Below are 16,286 nucleotides of genomic sequence, written 5' to 3' on the forward strand. Positions count from 1 at the left end.
CTGGACTCCGACAGTCCTGCCGCCATCGTAGACGACCAGCCTATTTGCGGGACTACGCATGCTCCTGGCCGGGGGAAAGGAGTGTTGTGTCTATAGAACTGGCTGGAGTTCCCAACCCGGTCCGCCGTTCGAGCGGGAGCGCCGACCGCTCCCATTGGCTGATGCCGTTTGACAGCTGGCTATAAAAGGAGCTGTCAAACAGCATCAGCTGTTGCTGCCAGCTGATCTGCCGAGTTAGCCTGGCAGACGCAGCAACCCTTTATTCACCTGAATAAAGTCTTTTCGAAACGACGCTTTGGCTCAGCCTCGTATCTCCGCCACTCCACAACAAAAACCATCATAAATTGGGCACAATTCACTTAAACTGACTCACTTAGCAATGGATATTCTGGTCCAAATTGCAGTTGTAAGTCGAGAACTATCTGTATTGTGTCAATGACATGTTTTATTAATAATTTGTGTTTAATTTTAGTAGCTGTTTTTTTCTTTTTCATAGCATCAGATCTCTTAATTCTATATTTGTCATAAAAAACATCATGCAGAATGTAAACAAAAGAGTAATGAACAGCCTCCATCATACACTGTAGGGAGTGCACTTCCTCATAAATATGCTGATATTTGCAGCACAAATTCTTGCTTCTTAGGAAGTATAATAACTATTAAGTAAAGTAGAAGAACTTCTAAATTTTCCACCAGTTAATTTGGTGTTTAAAGGCTGCAACTGAAAAATAAACTAGGAAGCCGGAAGACAAAGTTAAGTAATATGAAATACATTGCTTTTCCTGAAACCTCTGTTGCAACCTTTCTCACATTTCCTTCTTGTTTTACTGAGATGTGGTAACCATGTTATTGTAAGTTGCTGGATGAGGGGGAACAGGATTTCGTTCAGTTGTGACTGCTTCATCTCTGAAGACTTGGTAAGGCACAAAAAGATTGGTTGGCTGTAACAGAAAAGAATAGTCAATACAAAAATACTCAGGAAAGCCTCTCTTACTCTAGGTAAGAGGAATAGAATGTGTGTGTTTTAACTGTGATGCTGGCAGTCTCACCAACAGGCTGAAATCCTTGATAGCTCAAAGTCCTAATAGAGAATTCTTTAAAATTATAAATTAACAGGCAGTGATTTAGGGACTGGGCATTTAAGTAACTTTTCCTGATCAAATATGCCAGCTTTATCCACATATTCAGAGAATGTTTGCTCAAGATCTCTCACCTTCCTACCAAGAAGTGTGACAGGAAGTCCCTCATCACACAGTGAGTGTTCTCTGTATGGAATAGATGACCTTCTGAAATAAAGATGGTACCAACTGGAATAGTCCTCTGGAACAGGGGTTGCCAACCTTTTGGACCTCAGACAACACCAAACTCATAATTTTAAATCCCAGGGACCACTAACCAGTTCTGTGGGCATGGCCTAATTTGTGGGTGTGGCTTGGTTGTCATGTGACTGATTGGGTATGGCTTGTATGTAAATATTATAAATATTGATATAAATATTGATTTTTTTAATAAAAAAACAACTTTTACCCAAAATCAGGCAAAGCAAGTAGGCCGATTGAGCTCCTCACAGAATCACAGATTCATTCAGAGATCTATTTATCTGCGATTGGCTACCTGAGTCTGTCACATAAAATTTGATTGCAAGCAAACTCATAAAATTTGCTAGCAAGTAAACTCACAAAATTAACTCACAACACACCATGTATGTAAATATTGAATTTTTTATAAAAAAAGAGCAACTTTTACCCAAAATCAGGCAAAGCAGGCAGGCAGATTGAGTTGCTCACAGAATCATTCAGTGATCTATCTATCTGCCATCAGCTGCCTGAGTCTGTTACATAAATTTGCTTGCCGTGAGTCTGAACTGAATAATAGAAGTCCCAAGGGAGGTTCGGCTATGCTTAAAAGCAGAGCCGAAGATCTAAAGACTAGCTAGAAAGCAAGAAACGCAAACATTTCCTGTTTTCTAGCTAATCTAAATCTCCCGGCACAGCAGAATCGCTGATGGTTGGAAGGAAAAACAAAAAGGAAAAATAGCAATTTAGCAGGCAAGTTTGCCAGCTAGGGAGTGAGTGGGCAGGGAGGATTCCTGTGGGCCATGTGGGCAGTGCAGCCTTGTGTTCCTGCGCAGCCTGGATTAATTGTTTGGGGGGTGCTCTGGGGGTGACATTTCTCTGTGGCCCACCAAAATTTTCTCGCAGCCCACCAGTGGGCCGCAGCCCACCAGTTGGCGACCGCTGCTCTGGAAAGTGGTAAGTGGCAAGAGAAGTGAACTGGCTTCTCCTGAGGACCTTTGGGGACTGGTTTTATTTTGTGCTTCAGTTTTTATTGCAGTTTTATATTGCTTATATTTGATGTTACTGTATTTGTATGGTTGTACACCTTCTAGGGTCCAGTTTAATTGAGGACCATATAAATAAATACATAAATAAAATAAATAATAAATAATATTTTCATTATTTATTCAAAATGCTATCAGATTATTAACTTATTTTAATAATTTAAAGGCCCAAAGAAGATGCACTTCTCTTCAGGGGAGGTTATTACTTTGGTAATGGCTTCAACTGGCAGTTGCTGTGAATGGATATAGGTGCCGATAAAGGAAAATATATATAGCTCAGGGTTGACATGAGGGGACCTTGATTCTCTCTGAGCTTGGTTGTGCAGATGTTCTATTATCCAAATAATAAACCTGCACTGATGATGTTACCTAGTTTGAGTAGTGAAACATCTGCAAGAAAGCAACCAAGCTAGAGAGCACCAAGGACCCTAAGACAGGTATCTCTGTATGCTGATTTAGCTGCTTACAATATTCTTAGAGTTCTTCTATCTTCTCAGGCCCAATCATATTTACCCCCTTCAGTCTTTGTTCCTTTTTCTCCCTCTCAAATTAATCTAAAGCATTTCTGAAAGGTTGAGAGTATGTTTGTTATTGGTACAAAAAGAAGCCAATTGTCGCTTCTGCAGAACAAGGACAGACATGGCTTTCTGTCCAACCACAAAACTTGCCAAGGCAGAATGAAGGTATGTACTGTAGTTGGTAATTCAATTGTTTCCAACTTATTTTTTTAAGGCCTTTGTAGTGCTGACAGAACCCTTTTATTACCACATCTATATTTGGAGATCTTAGGTAGCATATGGTAGTCGTGTATTCAGCTGTTTGTCTGAGATTCAAAAATAATGTTTTTTTTTTAAAAAAATGGTAGCATCATGAGAAAATGTGATCAAGTGACAGATACTTTGAATTAATGTAGTTACACCACTAAAGTAACTATATTGAGAATGGAGCCCTCTAAAATGGAGACATCAACATTTACATGACTGAATTATAGAGACCACAGAACTGTATTATATTCATGACATTCACTTTCTAGCAAAATAAAAGCTGGGAAAAATTCAAGTCATCTAATTATTAATATGCAGAAGCAAATAAATCACAGTTATAAAGCTTATTGGATAACCTGAGTCGCCAATCTCACCTTCAGGGTAATAGCAAAGAAACAAGCAAAAGGTCAGGTTAGGTGGAGTGCAGATATAAAGAAGAAAAATGGACAGTCTTCTTTACAACCTTTAACAATGAGAACTGCTGAAGCTATTATCGAAATATCAACTATTTACCTGGTAATCACGACAGCAAGTTGCCTGGCAGCCAAAATGAGCCAGTGAAACAGCAATGCAAAATTCCAGCATGCTGAACACGAGCAGCACACTGGAGAAGCCATAACTTGTATTCCGTATAGTATCCTGTAGACATGTAGAGAAATAGTTGTAATTAGCTGAGAAATTAATGTAGTGATATGTATTTTACTTTATTTTATGTGCTTCACCGTTAAAAGGAATCCCCAGCTGCTTCCAGTGATCCATCTAGCTTTGCATGTCAGTGAAAGATGCTTCCTTTTGCTTACTTCCAATCCCTCTGCTTCCTTCTTTAAAGGGACATGTTCCCCACAACAAAGGGTGCCGGTTTTGATGACCCAAACATATTGGAACATTTTGGGTGTATGTTCTCCTAAATTACCCCAAAAGTCACAAGGGACAGAACCCACAGCAGTGAAAGCAAATTAATTCATTCTGCACCTGCATATTTTCCTTATTTGGGAAATACACCATCTCTGTTCATGTAATCAAGAACCACTTACAATCATTCAGATAGATTCTGATTTGCAACTGTTGCTTTGGAAGAGCCCTGTATTCAATGTGTGGAATCTCCTGGATCTAACAAATTGGTGTGCGTAATTTATCTTTGTGTTAACACCATAAATAATGAAGGCATCAAATGCCTAGTCTCTATGGCCAGCCCCTTTCCTGCCCATTGTTGCACCTATTCAAGATTTACTCTTGAATGCTATTGCCCTTCCCAGGCTTCTAAAAAATCCCACCTGTTACAGACTGTTTTTTTTCCTCTGACTTCGCTGACAACCATTTTCAGCATATCATCAGTCAATAAGGAAAACATTCATCACTCAGGGTACTACAACAGAAATGGGGTGTCTGCTGTACCTTTCTTCCACCCTCAGTTTGGGCATCTCCCACGTTAAATTTAACATAAAATAAAGTTACCTATGAAAAGACATTGGGTACTGATAGCACAAGCACTACTAATCTTCTGAGAAGAGGAAGACAACTTCTTCCATAATTAGATATACCCTGCAAGACAGAAGATCTGAAACAGACAGGCTGAAGCCTCCATTTCTGCCAGGGATGGACAGAGAGATTAAACCATACTACAAATAGATTTATTTTACTTATTTATCAAATGTAGATACTGCCAATATAACTGTCAAAGTAAATAGATGTGATTTGCTTTCCCTCCATTACCCAATAGGAAATATAGAGAGTCTATTACCTGTTGATTGGAGAGAAGTAATGGAGGAAAGTTTAGGGCAGTGATGGCTAACCTTTTTCACGTTGCGTGCCAAAAGTACACTTGCGTGCGCTTGCATGCCTGCATCCATGATGCAATGCGCACACGACTCCCTGTGTGCACACTGCACACCTCTATGCATGCACATGTGCCCCCTGTACTGCATGCCTCTGTGCATGCACATGCAACCCCCGCCACCACATGCCTCTGTGCATGCACGTGCATCTCCTATACATGTCTCCCCCACACATGCATGGCAGATACCTGACAATCAGCTGATTGTTCTCCCCCCCATGAATGCCCAGTGGGGCTCTTCCGGGCAACCTCTCGTGTGCCGGCAGAAGTGGCTCTGGGTGCCCCTTCTGGCACATGTGCCATAGATTCACCATCATGGGTCTAGGGAGATTCTCAGTCATCCAGGTCACGGTGGTCCCAAAGGTGCTTTTTCAAGAGGCAACTGGACTTTTTTGCTTTCCTGTGAAGACATTTTGCTTCTCTTCCAAGAAGCTTCTTCAGCTCTGACTGGAAGCAAATGGAAGGATTTATACTCCTTGCAGACAGTTGGTCATTTGCATCCTTTTAGAAGTTGTTGAGGCCACCATCTAGTCAGAGCTGAAGCAGCTTCTTGGATGAGAAATGAAATGTCTTCACAGGAAAACAAAGTCCAGTTGCCTCTTGAAAAAACACCTTTGGGATGAAAGAGCAGATGGGATGGATAGGGAACCTCAAGAAACAAAGTGCTGAAGGGAGTAGGAGAAATGGTTAAGGCAGAGGCTGGCTAGTCCAAAGGGGAAAAACTGACAGGCCTCCCCACTGTCCTAACATATCCACTCTTGGTCACCTGCCTTTTTCTCCAAGATAACAGGGGAAGGGAAATAGATTTTATACGCCTTGAGGCTGTTGTTGGATGAGCTCAGAATAAGAGGAGAGGAAAAGACTGCTTTTATACAAGTACAGCTAATGATGACTTACTCACATCAGGTATAAATCTTACTCATGGCCTGAGGATAAGGTAAAGGAAATCTTATGGGAAAATTGGCATCAGCCGAGTATGGTTAAGGGCAGCAACATGATTTAGATTCAGCCAGTCTAAGATATATTGTTTCCCCTCCTCAATAAGGATGCAGCTAGATCTATTTTCTTTACCCAACTTCTTTCCAATCATTTGTCAGGCTGGAAAGGAGAAAAGCCCTGGATGTGATACTACTAAGATTTAACACTCATAAGAAAGCAAAGGGCAGCACTGTACAAAATACTAAAATATCAAGCCATTGATCCCAGGTATTGGTATGGTTCCAAACTGTCCAGACTTCAGAACTTACCTAAATTTCAGTTTTCTAAAACTGGGTGGCAAATGCAAAGGATGAGGATGTGGGGGTGGCAGGAAATGAATAGATTTCAACATGTACAGCTGTATTTTATGCTATATAGAATTCTCAAGCATTCTGCATGTGAAGCCAAAATTTAAGAAGAGATTGGTTTACTTACAATTATAACTGCAGTGTTATATAGAGGAGCAGTGATGATCAACTGGCACATATAGAGGATGATACCAATGAATGCCATGATAGCACTTGTGATGTTCATTCCTACACTGGATTTCACCTGAAACAGCAATACACCAGAAAGAGAGAAATTGCAATTACAATGTCAGCATAAGTCTTATTAAATACAAAGCATAAAAACAATTAGCCCCAAATATGGTAAAGAATTTATTCTATTTGTATGTTTAATGACACATAACCAGTCCGTGGTGAAACCAAACAACATCCACGAAAATCATAGGTATCAAACAGCAGCAGCAACAGAGTTTTCCATAGTGGAAAGGCAAATGCCACAAATCATTTGAAGACTTTTCACTGTCAAATTCCTTCTTTCGGTTTCTGGATGTCAGCCTCCACTGAAGGCCAGGTGGTTAACAGTGACAGGAAAACTGGTAAGGATAATTCACCCATAACATTTTGGTTAAAGAAATCATACACTGTTTATTCTAGGACACAATGCACTCTAAGCATTAAATGTTAATGTTAAATGCTCTTTTAGCTGTATAATAGTTCCTATCAAACAGGCAACAAATAGTAAAAATAGGGAGTGCCCTATCAAACCCTGTACCAGTTAAGAGCTATGTCCCCCAAGGCAGCGTTCTAGGACCCACACTTTTTATACTCTATATAAATGACATTTGCGATCACCTTATAAGCAACTGCGTCCTCTTTGCTGATGATGTAAAACTATTCAATACCACGAACAATACTACCGTCCTTCAAAGCGACCTTGATTATGTGTCTGAATGGTCAAACAATTGGCAAGTCCAATTCTCAACAAACAAATGCTCAGTCCTACACATTGATAAAAAAAATCAGAACACCAAATACAAGCTAGGCGGATATGACCTCGTTGATGATCCTCACTCTGTCAAGGACCTTGAAGTACTCATGTCAAATGACCTAAGCGTCAGAGCTCACTGTAACAGCATTGCCAAAAAGGCATTAAGAGTTGTAAATCTAATCTTACGAAGCTTCTCCTCCAGTAATATTGAATTGCTAACTAGAGCATACAAACCTTTGCTAGACCAATATTCGAATACAGCTCATCTGTCTGGAATCCACACTGTAAACCAGACATTAATACAATTAAGCGAGTCCAGAAGTATTTCATGAGAAGAGTACTACACTCCTCTGCTCGCAACAGAATATTCTATATCACCAGGCTTGAGATTTTGGGCTTCAACAATCTAGAACTACACCGCCTACTGTTAGACCTAAGCGTAATACACAAAATTATCTGCGAAAATGTCCTACCAGTCAATGACTACTTCAGCTTTAACCGCAACAATACAAGAGCACACAACAGATACAAACTCAAAGTAAACTGCTCCAAACTTGATTGCAGAAAGTATGACTTCAGCAACAGAATGGTCAATGCCTGGAATGCACTACCTGACTGTTGTTACATCCTCTAACCCCCACTCCTTTAACCTCAAACTATCTACTATTGACCTCACCTCATTCCTAAGAGGTCTGTAAGGGGTGTGCATAAGTGCACCATCGTGCCTACCGTCCCTGTCTTATTGTCCCCATTTATTCGTACCTATTTCCTGTATTCATACTCATGTCTATTCTTATCTTTATTATCTTGTAAGCGATTGACAAATCAGATAAACAAACAAACAAACAACATTACACAGAGTCTACTAGAGAGATGGGAATGGAGAATCCTTGGAGTCAGTAGTAAGAATTCTAAACATTTAAAAATTGCTCTGTTTTTAGTTGTCCCCTGTCAGAAAATCTAGTATTTTTCTATCAAGATGGTATTTTTTCTTCTCTGGAATCCACACTGTGTTCCTTTACAAGACAAAAACATTTCTATGTTGCCATGAACACACTTTAAATTGGGGGGTGGGGGGTGGGGGGGAGAGAAAGCAAGCTCTTTGTAGGAGGGCTACCATCTGCTCTCTCCTCCCTTTGATTCCCAGGAGGATTCCCACATTTGTTCCCCACTTTTACTCCTAATATATTGGGCTTCTTCCTAATGTTACTTTTAGGTAGGATCACTTCTGAAAGAGGAACCTCTGCCAAGATGGAGGAGGAGGAGAAGGACATTAACACAATTGAGCAGGTTCAAAGGTATTTCTCCAGAAGAGTACTCCACAATCCTCTACCCACAATAGTATTCCCTATGCCTCCAGGCTTGAAATTTTGGCTTGAACACTCTTGAACTGTGCTGCCTGCAATCCAGTCTAAGCATTCACATCTTGCCTGCCAATGACTTCTTCAGCTTCAATTACAACAATACACAGGCAAATAACTGATACAAACTCATGGTAAACCGCTCCAAACCCAATTGCAGAAAATACGACTTTAGCAACAGAGTGGTCAACACCCTACCCGACTCCGTTGTTACAGCCTCAACCCCTCATAGCTTCAACCTCAAACTGTCTACTGTTGTTCTGACCCAACCAGGTTCCCAAAGCTGCCAAAAAACCCAGAGATAAGTACTAATTTACAAGATTCCCCAAACAGAACTAAGACGTCCACAAGCTGAGCTTCAGAGCTTCTTTGCCTTCTGCAAAGAACGCTTTTTCAAACCTGGCTTTTATCCTCTTGAGGGAGGGGCCATTACTTTGTAGCCTTATTCCTGAGTCTCCTGTGCTGCTGTAATTGTTCTTTCCTGTGAGCAATCATGCGCTCACATGCACTTGGCACAGGCTCCTCAGGAACCTCCTCATCACTGCTGCCAGCCACCACAATCTCTGAAGGCAGCAGTCCATTCCCTGATGGTCTTGGCCCCTCATCAGAGTCCTCACTCTCCTCAGCCATCTGCACCTGCTGCCAGCTAACCACAACAACCATGGACCTCACCTTATTCTTAAGAGGTCCTTAAAGGAGGCATGCATAAGCGCACCAGCATGCCCACCGTCACTGTCTTACTATCCCCATTTATCTGTATTTACTCCCTCTGTTCTTGTCTCTAATTCTGGATGGGGGAACATAGAACTACTGTTGACATAGAACTTTCAATAGAAGCAAGCGTTGGAAGCAAAGGTTGATCAAAGAAGGAGGGAGGGTGACTTTTGAGTTTGCTTTTCTTTCCTAAATGTTGGTTTAAGATTGAGAAGTATCTGCAGAGAATTGATACAATAAAAGGTCCTGAGTCATCATCATCATCATTTAATGCCCCCATAATCCCTTGCTGGATGGAGTCTGGGCAACTGAATTGAGCTAGCAGAGTGTTTTAAGGGCCGTGTGCCCTTCCTGTCACCAATGCAGAGTTTTATTCATCAGATATATTCTCAGTGTGCCCAGAGAGAGAAATATCTACCTCCACCTAGGACCAAACCCATAGCCTCCTGATTATGAGGCGAGAACTCCACCACTAGGCCACCACACCACTCCAATAAAAGGTCCTGAGTGCTTACAAAAAGACCAGCAAAAAAGAAATTCAAATGCTACACAGGTTTCTCACCAAACCAGGATTTGGACTGTTCGCAGCTGCTACACAAAGTGATCCAGAAGAAATAAACTATGGAAAAAGAAACAGAAAAAAATATTTTAGTCCACTGGAAATATCAACAGAAACATATCAGAAAAATCTGGAACCCACAAGAAGCCAAATTGGCTCCAATGCAAACAAGACTTTCATAGTTATCCTTTAACAATACTAGGGTGCATGACTCAACAAAAATGTGCACATACTTACAAATATCCCTCCCCAAAAGGGGTAACCCCCAATTCCAGACAAGGTAAAATAATAAATAAATAGCCAATGGGAGACAGCCCCAAAGCCAATGTGGACCAACCCAATCATGATTTGGACAGCCTGCAGAAAGAAAACACACAAAATAAGATAAATTAATTATCTGAATCTGAGAAAGGCAAACTTGCTAATTCGTTAGCACCCCAGGAAAGGCATCATTTTCTATCCATCTTTGAAAGGCCTTCAAAGGTGTTGACCCAAGGCCTGGTTTCCTATGGGAAAAAATCCAAATGGGGAGAAGGGAGAGTTTGAGACACCATTGTCACTATGTAATAGACATTTAGTCCTTATGATGATCTAGTTTGAGCTTCAGTGGGACTGCTTTTGTCAGGAAGAAGGTCTGTAAGAATATCATAATGGGCCTTTAAGAGAAAAATGACACCTCTCACTACAGACTTCTCTGTAGGAGGAAGTTGATCATGGTCATAAGCACAAAGTGACTTTAACTGGCTTGGGCCAATTCATGACCAGGTTCCTCAAGAGAAATGCCCTTCTCAGATTGCACTTCCCAGAGGGAAGGGAGAAAAAGAAACTTCATATCAGAGTCAGAATGTTTTGCATAATCACAAATGAAACTACCAGGAAGAACAGAGGTTTTTGGAGTAGATTCCAGGACCAGATAACAGCCAAGCTAACTTCCAGAACTTCAACATGGGGCTCTCAGGTCTCTACATAGCTCTAAAACCTTAATGGACTTCAAACAGGAACATAACAAAGCATGCATACCCCAAGCACTTTGGGCTCAGCCTTCAGGAATCTCTCCAAAGGACTCCCTTGTGGGACTTGCTGAGGGGCACTGGTGGAAATCCCAAGTTGCTGAGCTCCATACTGAGGATATGGAGTTGTTCCAGATGCCTGAAGAGCAACACTGGGCAATCCAGGTGCCATTTGGATTATGTTTGCTCCATTAGAGGGGATGACAAATACAGTTCCACTGGCCATGCTTGCTGGAAGTGTTGCCACAGCTAAGTTACCTGCAAACAAACAAGTGAGGAAAAGTTAAGGTCTTAACATCAAGGAGGCAGATTCTGGTCCTTGTTAATCTCACTTTATGAGATAACATTTGCCTGCAGTAAAACTGAAGAAGATTGCCAGACGGGTTCAGGGAACAGGTAGTACAAATTTCTCTGGGATAGAAATTTTTCTTTTCCCAACAGTTCAGCCAGAATAAAGCAGCTTCTTTGTTGAGAAGGGAAATGTTTTCAAGGAAAAGAACAAAAAGCTCCAGTTGCCTTTGGAAAAGCACCTTTGGGACAACATGACCTGAAGGATTGAGAATCTCCATACATACCAGGGAGAAAAGGTTAATCAGGACACAGAGAACATAACGTTTTTCAATGCAAAGATCTCTTTCTAATCTTAGCACCACCCTAGATTCACCCAGTTAAATGGCAGTTCCCATTTGGGCAAGGTTTTATTGTACTTGCCCTCCTGTCCTGCTACTGCCAGGTGGATCTAAAGGCACCAGGCATGCATTGATTGCCACCTTCCAGCAAGTTCATTCTGATTTGGACATAGGTTACTGGGAAGGACACAAGAGCAGGATCTGTATCCCACCTTTGCTTCATTGATGTGGTGAGGTTTCTTAGTAGGACACAATTGGGCTATCAAGACTGAGTTTTCTAACAAAACTCCAGACAATCCCAGAAAGTAGTGAAGAGATTCAGTAAAATCCCAACTGCCATCACATCTAATAGCTCTCTGGATGTTTAAAACTTTGACTTGGCCAATAGCCCGAATTAATCCCATGGTTAGAATTTGTACGGGCCTTAAGAGGAAGCTACTGCCTTTTTGAGCTGTATTAATTGGAAGTCAAAGTTAAGCCAAAACCGACCCATCCATCTTCCTTTGAACGGTGAACTTCCAATATTGAATCTTAGTAAGTTTACACGGCACGTTTGTGCGTTTTGGATGCTTTCATCAAGACAAGATTGACGGCAAACTCTTTCCTGTCCGCTAATTCTCCCCGAAATCTTCCCGCCTGGAAGACCTGCGATGGTTGAGAAGACCGCGGGTGGATGGCTGCAGGGGAGAACCGGCAGGCACGGGATGGTCCACATATTAATTCCATATTAATTTTTAAAAATTAACCAGAAACTGCTCACGACAAGCGCTGAAGACACGAAGTAAAGGGAAGCCTCAAGAAAAACGGAAGCAACATAACAGGAACAACAGGAGGGTGGGGTTCTGTTACAACTAAAAGGAGGGATTTACGCACTTTAATCAAGAAACATCTTGCTTGTCCCTTTAACTGTTGCAACAAATAACACTTTGGGGCCCGGAACCTTCTGCTTGTTCAGAGATAAGAGGAAAACTATTCCAAGTTTATAAAGTCCTGTGATTCCCAGGCTAAAACGAATCACTGAAATCAAATGCATCCTCGACGTCTCTTTCGTTTCTCTCCCGCTTTCAACCCCTCCGAGGCTTCCACAACCTTTGCAGGAATCTCCGGAAAGAAAAAGAAGGGGATCAGATTATGATCACTGCGATCACAGCCTCTCCCCCGCCCAGCTCCTTAAGTAGCCCTCGTCCAGCGGACGATGTTTTTTCCCCTCCTTTCCCTCCACCGGAGCTCTCTGTGGTTTTCGCGTTGTTCTTTTTCGCGCTTGAAGAGGCAAAGCCGCAGCTGCGTGAAGGAGAGGCTGGAGGACTCGATCCCAGCCTCCGACTGCGCTCCTTGCGAAGCTCTCCTGGGAACCTCAGAGGCCGCTGAAACATCTGGACTGTTTCGCTTCGCCTCTCTGTGCATTGGCAAAGTTACGATGGGTAAATCGATTATGTTTCCTTTTGCACTTATTTAAACCGAACATTTGCTCTCTCTATCGGAGAGACCCCACCTTCTTTCACGGGAGCGCCCTCTGGCGTCCTGATTCTCCTACTGCTGTTTTGCATTGGCTGTTCTACGAATGTCTCTGGGGGTGTGGAGAGCCGGTCGCTTCAATGCTTTAATCGCGTTTTGGCAGGGGAGACGGCTTCTGCCCCCACTCCCCTCCATGAGCTACGCTATTCCCAGATTTCATCTTTTTAAAAAGCAGTTTGCCGTTATCTCTTCTAGGTGCTAGTTTACTTATAGTATGATATTGGCTTTTCAATCTTTAATTCAGTTCCTAGCAGTTCATTTCAAGGGAAATTAGTCAGTTGTTTCAATCAATAAGCAGCTGTGAGTGTAGCAGCTCCAGTTAGCTGACACACTATCATTCTGAATTTAAGAAAAGGCAAGAGGAAACCCAAAATAGTTTGAATGAAATAAAATTATAAACATGCAGCAAATATAAACATAATTACAAAATTATCTTACTCTATGATTACATAAAAGGTCACTTTTTTCCTATTACCTGTTTTTCTATTTTAAGGTGTTATCTCTCTCCCTATTCAAGCACATTTTACTCTCGGAAACTGAAATCCACTTTTAGACAACATAAAGGCACCCCAGAAATAATCTTGAATCTGTCTGCCTTTCTTAATTTAAATTCGGGAAAGCTGAGCTGAAAGAGAATAATAAGTCTGGCTCCAGGGGTTGATCTGTTGAAAAGGGGGTGGGACTCCAATAGGAGTAGGGACGGGAATAGGGACGCGAACAGAACACAAAATAGAACAGAACAAAATTCTTTATTGGCCAATTGTGGTTGGACACACAAGGATTTGTCTCTGGAACATAAGCTCTCAGTATTCAAAGAAGCAAGTGAGCAACCATGATAATAATCATGAAATACATTCATCATAAATCATAAGATACAACACTCAGTCATAGTCATAGGATACTAAATAAGCAATCAACATAAATCCTACTAGGATACTAAAGAAAACAATGTAATTAATTTAATACAACATACAATATATAAGATACAATATATCAGAGGAAATAATGGTAACAAATTGTGTGTGGCTACTGCTACAGTACTCTTCAGAAAGTGTGTGTGAGGCATGAGGCCAGAGCAGCCACTGCAAGGCAGCTGTATGCATGGATTGGATGGCCTGCTGCGACGCTTCGGTAAGTCTGTGAAAGGAGTGAGGTGCATGGGGGGGTGGGGGGCTTGCTTGGCCTCCTCCTATTTTTGTGGTGCAGTCAGCTGCAGAAGCAGCCAAACTTGTTGGAGCTGTGGCCAGAGAGGCCACCGCAAGGCAGATGTATGCATCAGTGGGATGGCTTGCTGCAACCCTTCGATAAGCTGGGTCAGGGCTTGCCCCTGCCTCATACCGGTACATGGGGAGAAAAATTAAGATGGCCCTGAAAATAAGGCCTAGTGCTTATTTTGGGGGTCAAAAGAAAATAAGACTGGGTCTTTCTGGGGAACATGGTATGTTGTCTAGTATTGTAAGAGATGGTAGAATAAGAGGACGTTTCCTAAAATCTACTATCATTTCTACAATTTTGAGTGTATTTCATTCAAGATTGTTCTGGCCAAACCACAGCGCTAATTGTTCAACTTCCCATCTGTATGCAGGTTCATGAAAGAAAGGACATAAGACTGACATCAGTTCAACTGAGCTAGATTATATTCAGGATACTGCCTATCAACTTAAAACTCAAAAACTGGGCAAATTTACGATTAGTACACCTGTAAAATCATTGCAGGAGTCAAACTTTTCCCCATGTAATTATGGACAAGGAAGCAACGAACCTTCTCTACACTCCAATTGAGTCTCTTGAGGCATATACAGTACCAGGGATGGGCAACTCTGGCACTTTTAGGAATTGTAGACTTCAACTCCAAGAATATCTGAATCAGCCATGCAGGCTCAGGAATTGGAAGTCCATAAGTTGCAAAGGGATCATAGTTGCCCACACCTTAAATATACCCTCCCTAAAAGTAAGAATGGCTTTGATTTTGAAATTGTATGTTTACACAACTGTAAACTCTTCAAGGATGGAGCTAATGAATGTGTTTACAGCTTCCCCTGTTGGAGATGGGATGATAATAAACAAAAAACAAAAAATGGCAGTTTTCATGGAATCTGTGGTTTCATCACCTTAAGTGCCCTAACAATATGAAAGACTCTAGTTATATGCAGACTTCTTCTGTTTTGGGATCACTGTGATTATGCAACCACTGTTACAGGTAGTTCTCAACTAACAACTGGTCATTTAGTAACCATTCAAAATTACAAAAAAAGTGACACATGACCAGTCCTCACAGGTAGCAGCCTCCTCGTGATCATGGGATTGCTTCTCCTGAAACCTGTTGCCAACAATTCTCATGTTTCCTTCTTGTTTTACTGAGATTTGGTAACCACGTTATCGTAAGTCGGTGGAGGAGGATTTGGTTCAGCTGCAACTTCTTCACCTCTGATGACTTGGTAAGGCACAAAAACCACGGTTGGCTGTAACAGAAAAGAATAGTCAAGACAAAAAATACTCAGGGATGCATCTGTTACTCTGGGTAGGAGGAATAGATTCTCCACTTGTGTGTTTTTAACTGCGATACTGGCAGTCTCACCAACAGGCTGAAATCCTGGATAACTCAAAGTCCTGAGAGAGAATTCTTTAAGATTATAAATTAATAGGCAAATGATGGGTATTTACTGTATTTTTTGAAGTATAAGATGCTCCAGAGTATAAGACACACCTAGCTTTTGGGGAGGAAATGAAGAAAAAAAATCTGCCTCTGCCTCCCAACATCCATTCAGTACTCATCTGGTCCATTCTCCCGGATCTGTTTGTCACTGCTGCCGCTGCCACCACTGCCCATTCACCACTGCCAGTTCACCGCAGCCCATTTGCTACCGCCTATTTATGGCCGCCTGTTCGCCGCCACTGCGGCCCATTTCCTGTGGCCCATTTGCCATCACCCGTTCATTGCTGCCGCCCATTTGGCGCCACCACCACAGCCCGTTCTAGAACAGCTGATCGGCACTGCACCAATCCCCTCCCCACCACCGCAATATTTGCTGTATAAGACGAACAGGTATTTCCATCCACTTTTGGGGAGGGAGGGGAAGTGCGTCTTATACTCCGAAAAATATGGTAAGTTATTTTTCCTAATCAAATCTGCCAGCTTTATCCACACATTCAGAGAATATTTGCTCAGGATCTCCCAACTTCCTACTGAGAAGTGTGACAGTGTGTCCCTCATCACACAGTGAGTGTTCTCTGTATGGAACAGATGACCTTCTGAAATAAAGATGGTACCAACTGGGATGGTCCTCTGGCAAGTGATAAGAGAAT

The 16,286-nt window shown here is 41.8% G+C and overlaps 2 protein-coding genes across 4 annotated transcripts in view; both read right to left on the reverse strand.

Moving 5' to 3' along the window:
• Positions 1-330: 330 nt before the first annotated feature.
• LOC113450193 (membrane-spanning 4-domains subfamily A member 15-like) lies at positions 331-12,311 on the reverse strand. The gene is made up of 7 exons (XM_087920797.1): positions 12,226-12,311; positions 10,847-11,094; positions 10,064-10,183; positions 9,830-9,886; positions 6,353-6,469; positions 3,619-3,744; positions 331-941 (listed from the first exon to the last, which is right to left on the reverse strand). The coding sequence occupies exons 2-7, from the start codon at positions 11,060-11,062 to the stop codon at positions 825-827; spliced, it is 753 nt and encodes a 250-aa protein (XP_087776923.1). The 5' UTR covers positions 11,063-11,094; positions 12,226-12,311; the 3' UTR covers positions 331-824.
• LOC113453009 (membrane-spanning 4-domains subfamily A member 8-like) overlaps positions 776-16,286 on the reverse strand; it is a 28,727-nt gene continuing 13,216 nt past the window's right edge. For 2 of the 3 annotated variants that reach the window (XM_087920796.1, XM_087920794.1), the window contains exon 7: positions 13,713-15,442. In XM_087920796.1, the coding sequence (XP_087776922.1) occupies positions 15,335-15,442 (108 nt within the window). In that variant the 3' untranslated portion in view covers positions 13,713-15,334. Of the gene's footprint in view, positions 792-13,712; positions 15,443-16,286 lie in introns of those variants that run through there. The other variant, XM_087920795.1, reaches the window with a different exon arrangement.

The sequence above is a fragment of the Pseudonaja textilis genome, chromosome 1, assembly GCF_049901715.1.
Source record: "Pseudonaja textilis isolate UNSWEBS1 chromosome 1, rPseTex1.2, whole genome shotgun sequence".
In the NCBI taxonomy this organism is placed as follows: Eukaryota; Metazoa; Chordata; class Lepidosauria; order Squamata; family Elapidae; genus Pseudonaja; species Pseudonaja textilis.